We start from the raw sequence: 21,667 nt of genomic DNA, 5'->3' as shown, positions 1-21,667 counted from the left end.
CACGAGGCCAGTAGTGTTGTCTGTATGACTGACATTCATCAGAAAATTATTGTGGGTTTTGTTGCCGCTTATGCTTCCTTTACATGCCCATGTTTCTTTTAGGAGCACATATTTTGCCTACTTCACCCAAACACTGCTGTGGTAATAGAAAAAAGGAACACTGTAAGAAATGTCCTGTACAGGCCAGAATTACTATATTTTGTACAGAAAAAGCTGCAGATCTCAGGAGTGTATTACAGAATGTTCTTTTACTTCACTTATAAGTGTTAGCTATATTTTTATCCAAAACTGTTTTGTAGTGCTCATGCTAGACTTGGCTTAGATCTTGCCTGCAACTTAATTTGAAAGAAAGAAAGAATCTGTCATAACACTAAAAATCTTCTGACTGTAAGAGAGTTTTGTAAACAGACAGTAAAGGAATCCTTTCCTTTCCTCCCCCCCCCCCATGTGGTCAGCAAAAAAAAGGAATCTGTGGAAAAGAGATATAAAAGCACCCATACAATTAGTAAAGACCAGTGCGTGTGGAACCGGCCTCTGGAGACCTGCTGTGATTATTTCAGTCATTTATGAAAGTAAATTGCATTTTAGGTTCTAAAGGAGCTGAACAAATGAACAAATGCTGGACTGCAGTTTAGATTATGCTCTAACGCACTACTGGAGAAACAGAATGTGGACATATTTGAGTAATGAGCTATCTCAGAATGCCTTATATTTATTGTCCCTAGATTAGGGACAATGTAGCTGTCATAATGCAATTACAAGCTCAAAGACATTTCCTTGTGGTAGTGCCTAAAATGAAGAAATTGCATGTGGAAATGTATAGAAATGGTAAATAGAACCCTAGAGCCCCTACTACTTATATATTCTTACATATATATTGCTAATAAAAGTGGTCTTTTATTCGTGTAACACCATGTGAAGAGCTACCAAAGATGGTAGGTTTTTGCATAGCAGTCAGTTAATAACTAGGACAGTTTTGTAAGTGCCCTAGCATCACTGATGGAGTGATAAGTTGGTTGCTTCAAAAGTAGCGCTTCCTATTTATTTCCATGGAAACTGCAACAGATACTAGGAACACAATAACATTGTTTGATAAGATAAGCTGAGAATTCTCAGCTACAAAACCCTATTTTTCAGCGTAATTGCTGCCATTAGCCAATTTGCGTGGCTAATAAAACAGCCTGAACACGAAGCCATGCTTAGCCAATAGTCGAAATCGTATATCTAATATGTCTTCTAAGAGCGAGCTCTTGGTTTCTCCCCTTATTCAAACAATTTACTAGTTAATTTATACATTACCATTTGTAAGCAACTTGCACTTGTTTATGTGAATCTGCTTTGAATGATCACTTTTACTTACTCAGTGTGAGCACCTCTTTTCAGAATGAGGTGAAGGTGATGTTCAAATAATCTTGTACCCGGTGATGGAGTACAGCTGTTGTGTGCTAGTGTGCCCTTGAAGTCACCTGGCACACCCTAGAGACAAGCATACTGCTATTGTGTGCTGAGATTTTTTTGTGCCCATCTAATTGCCCATTTTTCCAAGAGCTTTATCCTTTGCAATTGTGCCCTTCTGTTTGCAGTTTTGGCCTTTCATGTGCCCAGCTCTGTTCCTTTCGCCTATGCTGCACTGTTTTTCTGGCCTCCCATTTGCAAACTGCAAGGCTGGTAGTGCAGGTTTCCTGTGAAGCAATTGCCATCAGTGGGAAGATGGCCCCTGGCTTCTTGCTTTGTAAACTTTAGCACTGGGGGAAAAACAAAGACACAGTGTGAATATGAAAGTACGTAACGGCTGTTTAAATATCTACCGGGCATCTTTTAAATCATATTTGTGCACAAAGTTTAGCAAACAGCGAGTGTTCAGCTCTCACGTGTTCCTGCGTGCTCCATACAGCCTTAACATTGTTGTAAGTGTGTGTGGAGGGTGCAGGTACAAACAGTAGGTTTGAGTAGATTTTAATGAAGAGTACTGGTTTTGCTTTGGAGAAACATGGTGGGAGTCATCATGAGCTTCATTTTCTTCAGCATCACCATCTTGATATAGCAAGGACTTCTAGGACATTTGTTCTGAGATGCCATTGCTTCCTCTTCCACTGTGTGTAGGAGAGAGTTTGTCCTATTTCCATTTTCTCTTGGTTGTTTTTCCCTCTAAACATTGAAGGCTTTGTCTGCAATCAGCTACAGATCCCACGAATAATTTTTTTGCATGTTTAAGCCAGTGTCAACATCCTTTGAATGGAAAATGATCAGATACCACATGGGTTCTGAGATGGGTTGTTTTCCTGGCAAATCTAGGTCTTACTTCTTATACTTATTATTTGAGGGCTCTAATAGATTTGTTTGATGTCTGCAGAATCACTGTCTGCTCTTGCAAAATTAGGGCCATGAGTGTCTATCCAAAGTAACACGGCTACCTGCTGAGCCCTGTGACCTAACCTGTCTACTCCTGTGTCTTGTCTCTCATCCTAGACAGTGGCCAACCTTATCTTAGGAAGCCCTGAGAATCAAATTTTCATAAGCTTCTTTAAAATAAACAAAAAACACTACAATTCTATGTTTCAATTAAGCTATTTCTAAAAATAACTCTTGATTTACAAAATGATTCACTATGTTGAAAGAGTCTTAATTAGAAAATCTCTGCTGGCTGTTGAGTGCTTTGAGTTATTCTGATTAATCAGATACTACACTGTGTGGAATGATTTTGCCACAACCTAGGGAGCCTCTTATACAATTTGCTGCTACTCGGGGGTTCCCGAAAGATTGATTGCAAACTGAGACCATCTCAGAAGCATGTATTAAAATACTGTCCCTCCCCCCCACCCCCCTTTTTTTTTTAACCTTTGACATTTGCAAAGTCTATGAAGAAACTGAATAAAGACTGAAATCTGGTTACAGTTATGGAAGTGGGTAGCAGAAAGTGCCTTTAGTCTTTGGAGAAGGAAGTGGTCAGACTGGAGTTTTCCCTCATCTTTTTCCTTTAACCGTCTGACTCAGTGTTTTATTGCAGAGCCTTTTGGGTGTCATCAGGTACTTTGTGCGAGTTGTCTTCTCAGCCTTGTAACTACTGCAGGAGCAGCGTGTAGTAGCAGTCACTAGTCACTAGTAGCTAGAGGTGAGTTAATAGTCAACAGGGAGTATTAAATTAGAGACCTGTGCTGCAGCAATGCTTGCCCAGAAAAGACACTTGAAAGTGCCATATACAAAGGCTGCTCTGAAAGTAATGCTTCCTACTTTATTATGTCAGAGATAGATGCTGACAGTATGACAGTAGAGATTGACCCTTCTTACCAATGTTCTATTACACTTCGTTGCCCTGATTTCTTTCTGTGCAGATTTTTGTGAGGGATTTATGAGGTCAGAGCAAAGTGGTTTCAAAATAGAATAGAAATGGCGCCTGGAAGTTGTAGATGTGAGTTTAAAACTGATTGTTTGTGTACTGCTACTGACAAGGACAGCGCTAATGTAACAGCAAACCAGAACTGCTGGCAGATCTGCTTTCTCAGATCAGGGTCACTCAGTGCAGTGGGGACATGCTGCAGTGTGTACCCAAAGCGGGGAGGTCACGGATGTGAGTTGTGTTTAAGGAATGAGCACTCAGATTCTCCATGAGTATTTTTGAGTATTTTTGAGATACTGTTTTGCCGAACAAAACATTTGGCATATTGCAGAGAGCAAATTTTGGTAGTTCCTTTTGTTAATTAATGAATTTTGAGCTGTCTGAAGCTTCTTCAGTGAGAAACATTGGTCTGCCCTTCTAGGGTTTGTTGTTAAATAAATATATGAGAGGTTTCCTTGAAACCATTTACTCCCCTATATTTATATAATGCAGCTTTTTGTTGTTGTTGTTACAAACCTCAAAAAGGTAGATCAATTTTGAGCACAAATAGCAAAATAAAGGACTCCAAATTATCCTGCTGGTACCAAACAAGTTGCCATTACCTTGGAGCTTTCCCTCTGCCTGTGTGATATTTTATGGAGGCTAGCGGAGAAATTAATGTTAAATTTTAGAAGACATGTTTTTCTAAATGTTTTAGAAACTGCCTGTGAAAATAGCTAAGTACCATTATTCCATCAAAACAAGAAGTGAACTGTGTACGCAATACAATATTAATGCAGCATCTGACTCGGCAACAGAATCAGTAGAATCACGAACTTGGAAGATTATTTATTTTTCACATCTGTCATAAATTCCGCTGTGTTTTTCATTTTGTTTGCTTGCATTTCAGTAAGAAAAATCCTGCTGGGATTCTGCAAACCTGATTTTTTTTATTATTTATTTATTTACAAAAAAAGCTGTTGTATGTAATAACAGAGGCAAGAGGGCTGAACAGCTGTCAGCGCTGGGCAGGGCTGTCGCTTGCCAGAAAGCTGCTCCTTCTTTCCCTCTTCAACTTTGCAGTTGGTTTAATGAAAGCTGCTTCTCTCCAGTACCATCTTTGCCTCGTTGCTGCTTTATGTAGCTGTGGTTCTTTATTATTCTCAAGCAGTAAATTGAGATTTCCTTTTTTCTGCTTCATCCTCCACAAAGTTATGAAGTACCTGTAGACCGATTCCATGAAGCAAACGGTATTAAAAATGTGTGGAAAATTGTAAATAAGATAAACAAATGGCTTAGATGGTGTAAAAAAATAAGAACAAAATATAATTGGGTAATGCAAACATAGCACTTGACAGAAAGAGGTTACATTGGGGGGGAAGAAAAAACTACCCACTGATATCTGTTATACTGAAGCATGGAAACAGTCTTCGTAATAGATTATATTTAAATGAGACAAGGAATTCTTGCAAACAAAAAATAACTCAAGAGTATTTATGTGGGTAAAGAGGAGGATGCTTGTATTTCTTCTTCAACATTTGTTCTGTTTCCAAGCAACATGTAATGGGTAAAAGTTATCTTTCTACCATTAATATATTAACAAAACAAACATTACAGTAAAGGGAGTAATTTTAGTGTCAGTTGCATTGAGTTATATTTTTAATGTATTTTTCAGAGTTGTGTGAGTCTAGTAATTGTCTTATCTGTGTACGCCAAGTCGGACGTTTGAAGGAAATAGCTGTTTGAAATGGGTGATGCCTTCTGCTTCCTGGTAGGCCACGGAGAGGAGCACTGGGGTGATGATGGCGCTGAGGGGATGGGAGGAGTGAAGTGATGGCAGGAGATAAGTCTGCTGTGGCTGGGGTGAGGCCCTGGCTCACAGAGAGTTAATCAAAGGTTGAAGGTGATAAAAACCCCACAGAGCTCAGTTGAATACGTTACAACTGATTTGTAAGTTAGGCAGCCTGGTATCAATGGAGTGTCTCAAAAATGCTCCCCAATTAGGTCTGCTCATTTCCAAGGAGTAGGAATAGACCTTTGGGTCATTCTGCAATTCTCCGAGCACTTGGTGTTATAAAATATATTTTTAATTTCCATTTTCTTTGCAGATTATAATTTTCAAGTCCCATAGAGCCTTGAGAGACTAATGCACTCCACTGATGCTTGTAATGGCCTATGAAAATGATGGGGTATGCATCATCTGTAGTGCTTTGAAAGCATGTAAGCTACAGCTACATGGCTGACGTTAATATTTTAGTGAGACATGGCAGATGTCAATGGCCAAGTGTTTGGCCTGAGAGGTTATTTATTTACTTAAACTAAGCCAGATATTTGGAAATGAGGCCTAGAACGATTAATTGTTTAATTTAGTCATTTAAACTCAGGGAAAGGTATTGACACAGAAGTGATATTTACTGTTCTGTGCTGGCCAGGTTATGACCTCCAAGTAGGCTGTTGAGCTGTGTATATCTTAATAGTAACTTTTATTAGCTTTTCAAAGATTAATATTGCATTAATGTTTTTTGCATTTGTGTATGCTCCAGATGCTTTATGAAGTATCTCTCTAGCCATGGTAGTTATGAGTCACATCTCTCCATTAGCACATTTTACCAGTAGAGCTCGAAATGGTAAATGTACCTCTCCATCCTTCAAATACCTGAAGTTCTTGTTGTATTTGTTGTTGGGACACTTTGAAGCATGAGCCTCAGAAGGAGTAATTGAGACTGAAATCTGTACGAGTCAGTGAAGTGTATGCTGTGCTTCGCTTAAGTTACAGGCACGACACCTTTTCTCTCCTGAGTGTGCAGGCTGTGCTGGGGTCCATGGAACTGAGCTACTTCCTCAGATTGGGAGTAGGATGAGTCAGGGTTTAACTACATCTTTGTGAGTTCTTGTGGAACTATTTTGTTCTTGTCACTATAGCGCTGATACTTCAAATTGCATTGAATAGGCTCAAGAGGCAACTAGAAACTCACAGTAAAATGCTGTGGTTTTGTTTTTTCTTTCTTTACTTTCAACCTCGAACACCTGCTGTTTTAATTCCAAGCTTCTTTCTTTGCTTTTGAACTCTTCTTGTAGGATGTTTTTAGAGAAGAGACATCTCCTGAAGGCACCTCTCATACATAGGGAAAACTAAAGTTTTTAAAGCAGCATCATAGTCTGTGGTAATCTTAGAGTTTTAGCAGTGATACAAATGTATCATTGATGGGGAGCTTTCCTGGATTGCTCCGTATGTACTCTGGGGGATTGGTGGGACGGGATAGAGGAGTTTTGAATGGCTGCCTTATTTTTTATAGGAGAGCAGTGGACTGTTGCAATTTGTCAGTAATAATTTTTCTTTATGTTTTCTTTTTATTTATCTTTAATTTTAAGAAACTAAACATCATTTTAACAACATAGGGAAGAAACCTATCTGCTAGTTTGTGGAAACAGAGACGTCCTAATTTAAGGTATCTTGGATCACAGGGTGCTGTTTTTCCTGCTGTGTACAAAAACAATGAAGTATTGATCCAGCTGTGAGTTGTCCTGTGCTTTTCTCCATTCTGACACTAGTTCAGAATTTTGGGTTTGAATGGAAGTGTCTTTGAACTTCTTTTCTCTCTTGAAAATTGTTCATAGATGTTTCTGGCAGGTTCACCTGGCAAACAGAGACTTTTTGCAGCTCTTATCCCCTGTTTTATGCTGCTGTTTGAATGCCTCTCCATTAAGCTTGCATAGGAAACTTAACACCTGAATGGCTTCTAACAATGTCTCTTAGAAAAGGAAAATGACTAACTCCTTCCCATTAATGTGCTTTTTTAATACAATGCCATATCCAGACTGAATTGATGTGAGAAAATAACTTGTTTACATATTCATTAGTTTGCATTTGAGGTTCTTTCCTTGCTTATTCTTTGTATGGCTATAGTGGTGGTTTGTTCTGGGGACTTGAATGGCACTTGGATGACATACTTGTGAGCGCTACTTTTGTTAAGTAAGCGTGTAGCACATGCAGTGCTGTTTGTTTGCCTGTTCTTTTTTCCACCATTCATTTAATGTATTTGATGAAATTTGCTTGTCCCCAACAGCAGTTTTGTGTCCAGCTTCTTATTTAAATGAAACAACTGAAATATGTTTCAAGTCCAAACAATACAAGCATTTTATTAGGTGTGGAATGATTCTGCACTGTGAATGTATGCATCCATTAACTCGTTGCTGTAGTCATGGCTGAATGTAATCAGTGGAATAAAACCCATACAAAATTCAAGTCGTCTTTGTAAATTAACCTGTATAGTTGTGCTGTAAAAAGCAATTAAAATTTTGTCCACACCAGGATAATACCCTGGTTAAAAGAAAGAAAATAAGTTATCTTTTGATAGCTTCTGGATGTTTCTTTGGAAAGATAGCTAAAAGCAACTGAGTGAGAAATAGCTTAGTTTTTGATTTGCAACAAGTCGAATGGACTAAAGATTTAGAGGAGATCCAGCACTGGTTTGGCTGGCCTGGATTTGTTGTTAGTATTGTGGCCTATGGATATAAGTAAGATAGGGCTCCTTATGAAAGCTCCTGAGGTGGAAAGCAAACAAAATAACTTTTATAATCTCAATGCCGTATTTTACAAACAAACATGTAATAGTGGGGTTCTCTGGTACTGAAGTCCAATTTCTGATTGAGAATGCTTTGTAAGTGTAGGGCACGTGTCTCCTAGAGCAGTGTCTGCGAAGTTTATTGTCACTTCAAATGGTCTTTGTTCATTCAGTCCCCATCGGTGGGAATCATGTACATACTTTAGTGCATTCCTGTGTTTTGGGATTGGTGCAGGATAATGTCAGTGTTACTTAGAAGGAAGCTTATATTAAAATAAATCAATGGGTATCTTAACTTCTACAAGAATTTAATGTAACAAATAAATTTCCGTTGTTATTAATTCTGGTGATTTTCTGGACATAACAGTATGTGGCACAGAATGTCCCTCATGTCTCTAGCTGGGATGATTTTGATCAAAGAAAGAAGGCTGATTGGAGAGCAGTTGCTACATGACTCTTATAGCAAAGTTCTATTGCAACTGGGGAAATACAGAAAAACGAAGAGTGTCAGTGTGGAGGGAGTCCCACGTGAGAACTGTTTTTGTAAGTGAAACCTTTGATCAGTGAAATCTCAACTTTATCTCAGGGCTTTATAAGCTTTTAGGAAAACAAAACCTAAAATCTAACTTCTTGCTTTCGGTCACACCAAAAACAGCAGTGATCTTCACAGTGAAGCACCTTACCAAGCTGTCCTGTGGGAACACATCTCTTCCCTTTGGAAGGCCTAGGTCACCCCAGATTAGTATTTCTTCAGTGAAATACCTTGCTGTGGTAGCAAGTGTTGTCCGTGTGAATTTTTTGTAGTGTTTGATTTAGGGTCATACGGATTTCTTGCTGTTTGTAACTCAGTCTTTCGGAAGTGTGTGTCAGAATCCTCAGCTCTTCCATCATCTCCTGTTTTCTTCCTACTGAGTCCACTCACAGGACTGGGGGCAGCAGAGGCAGCTATTAACTGCAATTGCCTGTGGAGGGGAAAGAAAGAAATGCATGTTTCTGAATATAATGTTAATGCCGCAGGCCTTGTATGTAAGTTTGTCTGAGAACATCTGTATATAAAGAATCGAGCAAATATGCCCAGCTGCTGACCCAATGAATGGCTGCATGGCTGAGCTGTATGAAGAATACAATTCTGCTTCTGTTAACTTGGCACTTCAGAGAGTGGCAAGTATAGTCAAACTGGTGCAGAAATGACCTCAGATCTTTTCAGGTTGCATAAGGGAAAAAACAGCTCACAAGTCTGTGTGGTAGGACAAAATAATTTCTGCTCCATGAAGTGGCGGTTACTAAGGTGTCTTTCAGCTGCAAACTGTAATTTCAGCTACCAGGAGGATGGAAATTGGTTCTATTATGTGGGAATCTTTCTTCCTTTTTAGAGTGCAAGATAGCCTCAATTACCAGTGATAATAGAAGGTTCAGCTTCCAAGTACTAGTAATTACTGCAGGCTTTTAAAGTTCTGCTCTACTGTTAAGTGTCATTCATTTTATGTTGTGTGTATTTGTGTTTTTCTTCTTATTATTATTTTTTTCCCCATGGTAAGTAAGCCAGGGAAGACCAACTAACCAGCAGTTCAGCCAAATAATCCAGTTATGTATATGCTATTAGAAAGTATGAATTTCAGATAACTGCTGTGCTACATTATGGTGCACAAACTAATTTGTTTTACAATTTTGTCTTCATATCTTGGGCAAAAAGCTGGAGAAGTGTTGGGTACAGAAGAAATAGTTCTGCATGAATAGGATGCTGCAGGACCTCATCTGTTGCTTTCTGGTCTGGTCATGTTTTGTACAGATAGGAGGGTGAGGGCAGCAGGGAATAAGTCCCAAAAAGGTGTGGTTCCTGCTGCTGTGACATTACGGCAGCTCACTGCACAGGTTGAGTGCTGGAGTTGCCCTAAGAAACTTAAGTTTTCCAGAGCTTCACAAGCAAAAGCCCTTTTGAATCTGATGTTAGCAAGCTTCTTGGATAGGATGGGGTCTGCCATGTCTCCTCTGAAAGATCGTGGTAGGGACCGGAGCTGGCCCTGTAGCTGAGGCAGAATTGAGAGCATCTGTGGCATGAAAAGTCACCTCTTAGTGGCCACATCTTAACAGTGCCAGCATCCCTGTACATACATTGCAGATGGTGTGAGGGCAAAGTGTGATAAAGGAGCTTCTGAAGGGAAGTGGCAGGACCTTCATAGCATGGCTGCCAGCAGAGGTGGCTACAGGCTATCTGCAAACCAAGCGCTGCCAGGGGATAAGGGGATGGTTTAAAAACAAATCTTAAATGCACTTGTTCCTGTTTTAATGCTGCTGCTTACAATTAGATTCAGCGCAGCAGTCAGGCAAAGCCTAGAAACCAGCTGTGTTATTTGACATCACTTCACCTGGGAAGAGCTACTGTTGCATCCCCTTCAGTTATTTAGAGACATACAGGTTCAGAATGGCCCTTGTCAGAGTTTTTCGTAAAATAGAAGGACAAAAGCTTTACCTCTTCTACCAAGGATGATGAAAACCAGAACAATTGTTAGAAAAATTATGTGCTTCACTTGCACCCCTGCATACAGACTGTTTCAGTGAGTTCATCGGATTGGTTCTCTGGGGGCAGCTGGGACAAAACCAGCTGCAGAGAGGCCCGGTGCTTCACCCGGTGTCATACCAGGTTGCCAAAGGACACGTGGATCAAGTACTAATTCTGCAAATAATTTACTGTGTCTTGGTGATGCAGGGTCCAACGTTTTTACCTCTTCCGAGTCGTTTCCTTGTAGGTAGAGAGTATTTTTACCTCTAACTAGAAGGAAATGAATTCAGAATTGGTAAAATAATGAATCTCTGCATCATGGGGTCTGCTGTGGGCATCACGTGAAGTCCTTGGCTTTAAAAATTTTTGGTTGTACTTTTGCAATATGAAAAAGAAGCTAGTCCCTTAGGCGCTATGACTTGAGAAGTTAATAACCTTGAGAAGATTTATGTTGTTGTTATGACGAGAGCAGTAAATCTGGGTATTCTTTCTCAGTTTTTTCATTTCCTTGCTTAGGTTTCAAAGGCAGTCCTACACATTTGTCATGTTTCCCTGATGTGGGAACAACCTAAGGTCCCGGGGTTGCAGAAGCAATATTCTTTGAACTTTTATTGTTCTATGCAGCTCCAAGAGTTTCAGGTTCTTTAAGGTCAGCTGTTCTAAAAGAGAGGCAAGGAGTTCAGGCAGGTCAAGTGTACTTCAGCAGAATGAGTGGGCTTGGTTACTTCCTTGCTTGGCTTAAATGATTGCGGCAGTTGTTGAAGGATTGTAGTTTATTGAAAAGTAGAAAATGACTGTTCCCTGCCCAGGAATTGTGTCTGTTTAATGAGACAGAAGTACAGAATGTGAGATGGAAAAGGTGGCAGTGGGTTCGAGGAACTGAGCAGTTACCAGTGGAGCACCTTATTATTTCCCCTTAGCTGTATTGATCTGATAGAAGCGGGTGTCCAAGAAGATCTTAAGCATAACGTAGTTGCTTTAGAATCTGTCTATTAAATAGTAAATCCGAAAAATACTCAAGGCAAGATTTTAGAAAGTCACAAATCCATTTGTATTAATGGTGACTTCATTCAGTCATTTTGAAGCTACGAATACTGTCATATCATCCAAGTGCTGTTTGCTGTAAGAACAGTTTAAAATTTCTTCAGATATGATTTCTAACTTTACTCCATCTTCCCAGCATCCTCAGTTTGCTTTTGCAGACTTCTTTTCTGGCACCATGTAAGACCTGAATGTTTGAATTATGAACCGTGGGTAGGGTCTTCAGGAGGCTTCTGTGGTGGGAAGCATGTGTGGATCCTGAGAACCCCACTGTAGATGGAGGGGAAAATTGGCATATGGAGGAGGGCAAGCTGTGAGAAGGAGGGTTTTGTTGGGGTGTGGACTTTGTTTTGGTTTGGTTATGTGCTGATGAATGTTAAATATGCAAGATGGTTTTCACACCCAGCTAATGGACGGGGCTCTTTGATTTGGCAAAGAGTAATTTTATTTATATTTTTGGATGTGGCTGCATGGCAAATGCATTTGTTTTGTATAACACTCTCTGGTTTCCATGGGGATCATCCTTCTGCTTTTTAAAGGTACTGTTAAGAGTCTTTTACCTTATATGAGTTACGCCTAAGAGCTATTGCTGCAAAACTATCTCAGCTGTTGATGCCCAAATCAACACTTTGTATCTGGCAGTGAAATCTGAAGAGGTTACAGTCTGGGATGAAAATTAATTCTTTGCTCTTTTGAATCAAATATCACGCACCCTGATAACATGTAATACTCTGCGAACATGACTCCTTGTAAATACAGTGAAGTTAAAATGCCATGAAGGCTGAAATGGTGTTCTGTAGGCAGCACAATGTCAGGCTCTTCCTGAATTTATTTTTCTCAGCATACTTGTATGCAACTTCACATACGTGGCTGCTTAACTGTGATATTTTTCTGTTAATAAAATGAAGGGGATGGCTGGAAACAATCATCCTTTCAATCTGAATGTGGTATAGTTGGTACGTGGAGGTTTTCATGGGATAATTGATGTTTGTGATACAGGAGGATAAAATGACATTGTTTTTCATGCTCTATACATATATTAGTTTCTAACATGAAAAGAGCTGCATCTCAGGCTGTGGTTGCTGTAAGTTATTTCCTGTTCTTCTTTACCTGGAGATACTGTCAGAGGCACAGAGAAGCTGTCTGCTTCCCTCTTCCTTGTTCAGTCTGTGTACTGCTAAGGTTGCCAGCCGTCTAGACGTAGTAGGAGTTTAGTGTAGATGTAGACCATAGAGCTCTAAAGATCAAATATATTTCTTTTGGAATGAAAAAAACACTTTTTAATCTTCTTTCTTTGCAACCGATATGGGATATGCTTTGTCACACATGATGGTTTATAAGTGCCTCTTGTGTCCCAGTCAGAATTGACTTGCAAGTAAACAGCAACATGCTTCATTTTCCAATTGCTCATTCATCCTGCCTTTCCCTGAATGTCTCCCAGCTGACCAATACAGTCCCATGTATTCTTGAGTTTAGAATCCAAGATTCCCGGGCCAGTTTTCTAGGAGAAACACCTCAGAAAAGAGCCCCTCAGAAATGGCAGTTTTGCCCACGGTGAGGGCTGCTGAGCGTGGTCATAGCCTATGGAGGGTATTGTTACATTGGTGACCTCCGTGGGCTCAGCAGTGAATGACTTGTACAGAAAGAACAGAGAGTGGCTCTATATAATGGGAGAAGATTCCATGCCCAATTGCTGTAAGACTTGTTGAATTATTTTGTTGCCTGGAAGGCTGTTATCCTCTTCCATGGGAAGGAGCAGCTTCTGAAAGGTGAGGAGGATCAAAATGGGAAATGATTATTTGATAAATAATGAATATTTGATTCTATACCAAGTTTCTGGCATAATTTTTTCTCTTGAGCCGGTGGCTTTGAAAATGCATGGGAAATGGATGGGAAATGCTTTGTTTGAAAGCAGTAGCAGAAAAGGCCGTCAGTCTACACAGAAACTGATCTGGTTCATCAGGTCAGAGTGGCTTATCAATTTGCAAATTACTCTTGGCTGCAAGAGGGGGGAGGAAGTTGTTTCCCTGAGAGATATTTGCTCATTAATTTTCCATTGTCCCAAGCGAGCACTTCTTCCTGCTCATCCTTTTTTCCCTTTTCAAGCTCTTTATTTCTTTCTGTCTGTAGAGCCCTTCCTCATCTTGGATGCACTGTATTTTATGCTTTATTCTCTCCATTTCCATCAAGGATCAGTCAGCACCAGAGCTAATTTCATTGATTAGTGGTGCTGTGATGCATAACTACAATATGACATAATTTGTAGAGGTAGTTCAACAGTTGAAAAACCAGAATCTTTCATCAAGCTTCTCTGTACAATCCAGAAGTGGAGCTCAGGAGTTCTTTAGCAGCTTCTGAAGAATTATTTAAAAACCCTCTGGTTTACTTTGTGGTTTTTTTTTCCCTTCCACTTCTCATTTATTTCTAATGAAGATGAAACTTGCCTTGGAAGTAAGGTTATGGAATCAATACAGTTCAGGTGATGAAAGATTCTAGTAGGGGGAAAAAAACCCACAAAACAGCACCTGTCCTACTGTGTTGTAATAATATATTATTACTCCAAAAAATACTTCTTTAATAGCTGGAGTGTTAGAGATACTTTTTGAAAGCCAGGGACTTGACTGACTGAATATCTCATAGCAACTTAGGAAGGTTTAAGTACAATGAGTTGAATACTGCTTCCTGAATCTATTGTAGCGCCTGCCAAAACCAGATGAGGATTTCATTCTTTAAAATACACCAGCTGGTAAATACATAACTCAATATTTTGTCAGATAGCAAAAAGGAATTTGCAGATGTATGACACAGTATGTAGAAAATTAAATTGCAAATGACATTTAAATATCGTAGATCTAAGTAGTGTATCTGCGAGGTAGATGTAAGTGCTAATTCTGTGTGCTTTTATTGAAATGGTACCACCTTGCCAAGAAGCTAAATTTGATGGTCTGTTATTTCTTGGTACTTGTTTTTGTTTGGTTGATTTTGATATACGTGTTGATCACGTGAGCAATATGTTCTTGTTGGCATTTTTGTTTTGTGGGCAACCACAGGGAAGCTGTACTCTGTAAATGAAGTCTTTGTTATTATTTATTTTTAATGGATTAAAGGGAAAAGCCAAGCCAAAGAATGGTATTGCTATTCTTTGTGGGAGGCTGCAGCTACTTTTTCATATCCCAGTTAGTACCATAAGGTGTTTTGTCTCATGATGTGTATTGTTTACCCAGTTGAAACACTACCAAATCTGGCCGTCTCATTAATCAATTATGTTTCAACTCAGAGGAGCTTCCAGTGTCAATAACATATATTATTAACAACAAGCCATTGTTGGTGCAGCCTGTAGTGAGAATGGCTTTTCTTGCCAGTAGGGAGCCTAACTCTATATGTTGTCCAGCTGCAGTAATGTCAAAGGGGCTGTCTTATCAAGCAGTGTTTTTGTGCTGGTGGCTGCAATTTCTTTGATTTGGTGGCACTGCACAGTGTGTCTCCAAGAGAAACAAAACCAAAGAGAATAATATTTTATGTGTATGATGCTGGCCTTTGCTATGGCCTCACTGCTAGTGCAGACCAACTCACAGCTGCATAATTCGGCTACTTTGTGTAGAAAAATCTTCCCAAAGAAGATTACTCAGGAAAGCGTCCAGGTGAGTTTGGGATGCTTCTTAGAGGGGATTCCACAACCTCTCTGGGCAGCCTGTTCCAGTGCTCTGTAACTCTCACAGTAAAGTTCTTTCTCATGTTTGTGTGGAACTTCCCGTGTTTCCATTTGTGCCTGCTGCCCCTTGTTCTGTTACTGGACACTGCTGAAAAGAGCCTGGCCCGATCCATTTGATACCCAGCCTTCTTCAGATGTCTCAGCCTTATTCCTTTCCTTTCTTTGTGAAAGGGCTGATATGTTCTGAAAGTAGGTCTGGTGCCTTGTATGTTTATGAAGAGTGCTTGTGATCTTCCTGAAAAAAACTTGTAATTCTTTATGTTGTTTTTATGGTGTTCACATAAGAAATGTTTAGCATTAGGCAGCTTTCAGTTTCAATTGAATGACTTGCTTAGAAATACATAATGTGCACATTAAAAGTATGTGCTTTTAACTTACTGTGGTTGCCTTGCATGTTGTTCTACTGCATTCCAGTTTTAGCATGCATTGAAAATCTGTGTTTCCTGCTGCTCAATCTTTAGAGACTGTCTGAAGTCTAAACCAGGTCAGTGCAGTAGGGGTGGACAGCTGCAGCCAGGTTACCTGTGTGCCTGCTCAGTTCTGCTGGCAGAGACTGTCCTGCCTGGGTACCACAGCTGCTGTGCATCGTGTGCCTGGGAATAGGGGGAGCAAGTGCCAGGAGGATGAGGGCAGAAACCATTGTGGGCTATGTGCTGTTTGCTGCCTTCTCTCCTAACATCCCTCCAGTGCCTGCACAGACGAGGGTGGGGGATGTCTCCCATGAGCAAAAGCAGGAAAAGTACCCTGCTGCTGCGGTGCAGTGTGCAGTGCAGCATTCTGTGTGTTGTTTCAGGGAGCTGAGCTCACTAAAGACAAGTTCCTGATTTCTGGTACCGTCTATTCTTGGCTCTGGGACTCCTTTTGTGTGCATAAAGCTTATCTGGTCCACAGGGTAGGGCTGGAGTATCCAAAAGAGTGGACTGCATTCTCTGGGTTCTTTAGTGAAGTTACGTGTGTAGCCTTTTTTTTCTTGTCCTGTTTGTTTAGTGGCACATTGTAATGTATGTACACATTCTCTTGGGGAAAGAAAAATAAAAAATGCTTCTGGATGTGACTTCCTCGAGGTCTGTGTGTGCCACTACATTGGCCAGTGCAAGGAAAGGGAAATGGCTGTGATCCACCTCCATGCAGGTTAATACCACGTATTTATTTTTCTTTACTCAGAGTCTGTTGTCTTGAAAAATAAAAACAAAACAAAACAACACAAAAAAACTTAAACAAAACAAAAAAAAAAAAACCCAAGCAGTAATTATTAAAATGAGCACTCTAGCATATCGTTACATTTGGATACTCAGAATGGCTTATTTCATGCATGAGTCGACAAAAGCATTTGAAAACATGGTTTAGTTATCCTTCCTAGGCACTTAATGAATTAGAGACTTTTGGAGTTCATTACTGGAAGCCAGGAGAAGGCAGCTGAGATGCTGTTGCTTCCAGTTACCTGGCATACAGAGCTGCTAGCAATTGCCCGGACTTGTTAGTTTGAGCAGCGTGTTGGCCTAAATCCTAGCAGACTCCAAACAAGTGTATTTTATTTGCACTGTGTGGGAACATTGAAGTATGTTAAAATCACTGTTTGTTTTTCTTTTTTTTGGGGGGGAAGGGGGCAAATTTTTTTGTTCATTTGGCTGAGTTTGTTTGCTTTATCCTTCCTGTCTGTGCCCTCAGGTAACATCATGGTGCTGTGGTCAACTTGCAGAACGTCAGTACTGAAATCAGTAACAAACCGATTCATTAAGAATTTGGCCTGCTCGGGTATTTGTGCCAGCCTAGTCTGCGTGCCTTTTGACATTGTTCTTAGTGCCAGTCCACACTGCTGCTGGTGGATCTACACGATGCTCTTCTGCAAAATCGCCAAGTTTCTGCACAAAGTCTTCTGCTCAGTGACCATCCTCAGTTTTCCAGCCATTGCTCTTGACAGGTAAGAGATTAAATTCTCCAGGATGATGATGATCTTTGATAAGCTTTGTTTTCAGCCCTATAAAGTACTTCAAGCCTAAAAATTTATCTTCAGAGGAGTTTTTAACCCTTCTTTCTTCCTGTTGATAATTCTTGGTCAGTAATAGAAATTGAAGCCAGACAACTTGACACTGTAGAAAAAGGCCACAATTTTAACTGCGGGCATGGAAAGCCATTGCATCTTAAAATAATTTACCAGTGTAGTAGGTTATCTAATTTCAAATTTAAAATCTATATTTTTAATTTTTTTAAAAAAGCCATTATTAATACAACCAGAATTAATTCAGAGAGATTTTGTATATAGGAGATCAGTCTAAAACAGAGGTGGACCTTTCAACTGCTTAATTCTTAGGATTGTATTTATCTTGTTCACTGTTGTTAGCTGTCATTGATTCCACCTAAATGCGCAGCTCTATCATCCTGAAAGTGGCTGTAAGGTATTATGAAGGAAGGGTGGACACTGTTGTGATGTAGCTTACACTAAATGTGTAATGTGATGTTGCTTTACTACTAAAACATTGGGATTTGTATACATTAGGTAAAATTATTGTTAGTGTGTTAACATGTCACTGCGGAACGTTAGCTATATAAAGCAAACTCTATAGATAGTAACTCTGATTTTATTAACTTGGTAAGTACAGTATCATTCTCTGTAATGTACACCAGTATCATCTGCCCTTCTTTGGTAAAACTTGTGATCTTCCTAATAAAAAGCTGCTATTAGGGAGTAGGTTAGATTTCTCATGGGAAGTCTCTGAGCTTAGAAGTCCACAGTAGGAATCAAACAGTGAATCGGTGAATGAAAATTTGAACACCTCAGATATGTAGCTTTTTTTCCCCTTTTTTAAATGTGCGCCGATTATTCAGGGTTTGACTACTCTTTTCATCAGGGCCTTGACAAACAGAGCTTGTTCAAAACAGAACCCCAGTTTCTTCCAGTAGGTGTGTATAACTTGTAGGCAATGCTATTGCTTTTTTTTTTCCTCCCCTTGAATGTAACAGGACAACCATCGTAAAGCATCTTTTCAAATTAATGATGAGTTTGGCCTTCCAAAGCTTTACAGCTATGTCTCTATCACATATTCTGAGCGTTTGTGTTATGTGCAGTATGTTGTTAATTTTTCTTAGTAATGTTCATACATAAACATGAAATATTTTTTCACCATTACTGTACTCTTGAAGTAAAATACTCAGGTTTTTTTTCTACAGACCTATCCACAAAGCCAAGACCCTTGTTGCTTTTCTTTTATGAGGAGGTCATCAGTCGGAAGCTCAGTGTGAGAGGTGTTGGGCGTTTTGCTCAGACAGCTTGTGAGACTTCTCAAAAGGACACGCTCTAAAATTGACTTTTTTTCCCCCCCCCAACAGATACTACTCTGTCTTATACCCTCTGGAAAGAAAAATAACTGATGCAAAATCCCGAGACCTGGTTATCTACATCTGGGCCCATGCAGTAGTGGCCAGCATTCCGGTATTCGCTGTGACCAACGTGTCTGATATTTATGCCATGTCCACGTGCTCCGAATCCTGGAGTTACTCCCTTGGCCACTTGATCTACGTTGTCATCTATAACATCACCACTGTGATTGTACCAGTGGCTGTGGTATTTCTCTTCATGATTCTTATTCGCAGGGCACTGAGTGCCAGCCAGAAGAAAAAAGTCATCATAGCTGCCTTAAGGACCCCTCAGAATACAATTTCAATCCCTTATGCCTCCCAGCGAGAAGCTGAGCTTCATGCCATGCTGCTTTCTATGGTTGTGATATTTATTTTCTGCAGCATCCCCTATGTGACTCTGGTGATTTACCGTACCATACTCAATGTTTCAGATATTTCGGTCTTTTTGCTTCTCACTGCCATTTGGTTGCCCAAGGTCTCTTTGTTAGCCAACCCTTTGTTATTTTTAACTGTTAACAAATCTGTACGGAAGTGCTTAGTGGGGATGTTGGTACAGCTGCACCGCAGGTACAGCAGGAGAAACGTCGTCAGCTCAGGTGGTGTTGCAGATGCTAATCTGGAGCCCAGTGCCCGTTCAGGGAGCCAGCTTCTGGAGATGTTTCATATCGGGCAGCAACAAATCTTCAAGCCAACAGAAGATGAGGAGAACGAAACCAAATCTGTTGGCTCTGATGACTTTCAGCAGAAAGAAATTCCCGTCACCAGTTCAGAGGTAGGAGAGACTTCGATTCACAAATTTGTACCACAGACAATTGCAGACTCTGCAGCTCAGGTGGCACCAGCTGTGCCTGCAGAAGTTGATACAGGAAATGACAAGTATTCCATGCAGTTTGGTTTTGGACCCTTTGAGCTGCCTCCGCAGTGGCTGTCAGAAAGTCGAAACAGTAAGAAGCGACTCCTGCCTCCTTTGGGGAATACCCCTGAAGAGTTAATCCAGACCAAGCAGCCAAAGTGTAAAGCAGAAAGAAAAATTAGCAGAAACAATAAAGTCAGTATCTTCCCCAAGGTGGATTCTTAGGATAGATGGAATAGGAGCTTTAAGTGACTGACAAAGGTCACCTAAACTTACATGTGTGATCCCATGGATCTTTGCTGTGCTGAAATCTGTTACAGGCTGATTTTTGTGTGTGTGTGTGCCAAGTATAATTAAACAAAAGGGAAACATGCATACAAATGTTCTTTATTTATATGGTTTCATGAAAATAATATATCAAAAGATCTTGATTCTTATTTTTATTTGTGAAATAGCCATGATAATACATTCCTGTTGAGCTATCAGAAAGTACACGTGGCTTTGGGAACAGTTTTCTTATGGCTGTAGTATGGAAATATGGCAGTCAGTTTGCTGGTAACCTTCTTACATTAAGACGGACTGGGTATCAAAGAAGCTTAATAGGAAAGGCTCTAGTGAGCACGGGAGGATGCGAAGTGGATAAGACCTAACCTCAGGTTAGCAGACAGCAAGCTTCTTTTGCACGTTTCATTAATGAAGTAAGGAGGACTATTAAGTATATATATACTTATTAACTATATTAAGCCAGTTTGTGAAATCAGTGTTAAAAATAAGGCTTGCTGAACTCATACACAGGTTATTTAGTAAGTATCTTTAAGTATATTTAAAATTTCAGCAAAGCCAGGGATGCCAAAATTGTCCTGTGTGTCACAAACCCAAGAATGATGAATTCAGAAATAATATTTCTTTTTAAAGAAACGTTCTTGTAGTTCTAAGTAGAAACTGTACTGGAGACAATGCAAGACGAATCCTGACCCTAATAAACAAGAATGTATATGCCAAGGGCATAAATGTAACGTTTTGATCCTTTGATAAAGGATATATACAAATGTCCCAACAGTGTTATGTAAGTATTGTGTACATATGCAAGGTGTTGCCCTTAAAATAGACTCCTATCTACTGGTTCACTCAGCTTGTTGTTTTTTTATGGGAAAGGTAGCAAATGAAAGAAAAGGGGTGGAATTGCTCACAGCCTTGTACTGAATTGTTGAGTGAGGAAGCTGATTATGGACTCCAAAAGGCAAGGTTTGCTAATGCTGTGGCTCAGTATCATTAGTAAGGTTTTCCTTTTACCTTCACCAACATAAATACCAGCTATCACATTCCACTTGTCTCAAAGACTCGATCAACCTGTGAATGAACATGAGATTTCTGAATCTGGTGCCTAATTTCTGATCAAGTCAGAGTCAGCCATCTCTGGTCTCAGCACACCAGCCTTCCTTGGAGAGCTCACTGCTTGCATCCTTCTGCAGCTTGTCCTCCCAAGTTTATCATTTCCTTAATACTGTGTGATTTTCTAACGTACCCGTCTGTTAAATGACCAGGAAACTATTGTCATCCCATCTGTAACCCTTTGGTCAGTTGCTAGTAGTTGTTCCTTCCTTTTTATCCGCATTTGTTGTTGACTCTGTGGATGAGAAAAACTGAAAAACACAAGTGACACCCAGCGCTCCTCGTGGTTCTCCTGTAGTGTAGTCCTTTGGTGTATGCTGGATCTTTACCTGTCATTATTGCTTGTCAGGGAAGAATGCTTTTTAAAAGGACAAGGTGAATTGTCTTGCTGAGTTCACAGTAACTTGCCAAATTCAATTGATTACTGTTAGAAGTGTGGGAAAAATTGTGCTGAGGCAGGATTTGGAGATGTGCCTGCTCTTCCTTTAAAGAGTGGGGAGCGAGTCAGCTGCTTCTGGTAGTTTTGAGGTGATGGATTTCTATAAGACGCTCAAAGAAAATGTTTAAATTAAAAAATAATAATAAAAACAATTTTCTCAATTACTGTGTAAATGGTTTTCACCGTTGGTTCAAGAACTTCCCAGTGTGGAAGTGAGGAGCAGTGGTGCAGGTGGGTGGTGGGAACCTAAGCTGCCCTGCAAAGTGGGTGATGACTTGATTGAAATCTGACAGAAGAAATAATGAAGGAAAAGCTGTTCCCACCGTGACGGGGGATAATAAAGGACCATAGCATACAGGTTTTCTAAGTAGTGATTTAAAAAAATTGGTTTTTTGAATTTAGTTAAAAAACGAGTCCACTAAGGACATCCCCCAAACCTCAAAAGCAAAGTAGGAGATAACGCCCTTATGAATGAGTTCCATATTTATGGCC

At 40.0% G+C, this 21,667-nt stretch overlaps 1 protein-coding gene across 4 annotated transcripts in view; it reads left to right on the top strand.

Moving 5' to 3' along the window:
* Positions 1-21,328, top strand: part of GPR176 (G protein-coupled receptor 176) — a 30,164-nt gene extending 8,836 nt beyond the window's left edge. For all 4 annotated transcript variants that reach the window (XM_072339270.1, XM_072339268.1, XM_072339269.1 and 1 more), the window contains exons 2-3: positions 16,803-17,055; positions 18,462-21,328. In XM_072339270.1, the coding sequence (XP_072195371.1) occupies positions 16,811-17,055; positions 18,462-19,569 (1,353 nt within the window). In that variant the 5' untranslated portion in view covers positions 16,803-16,810 and the 3' untranslated portion in view covers positions 19,570-21,328. The remainder of the gene's footprint in view (positions 1-16,802; positions 17,056-18,461) is intronic.
* The last annotated feature ends 339 nt before the right edge of the window (positions 21,329-21,667 follow it).

Source organism: Excalfactoria chinensis, chromosome 5 (genome assembly GCF_039878825.1).
Source record: "Excalfactoria chinensis isolate bCotChi1 chromosome 5, bCotChi1.hap2, whole genome shotgun sequence".
NCBI lineage: Eukaryota > Metazoa > Chordata > Aves > Galliformes > Phasianidae > Excalfactoria > Excalfactoria chinensis.
This window is presented reverse-complemented; position numbering and strand designations above follow the sequence as displayed.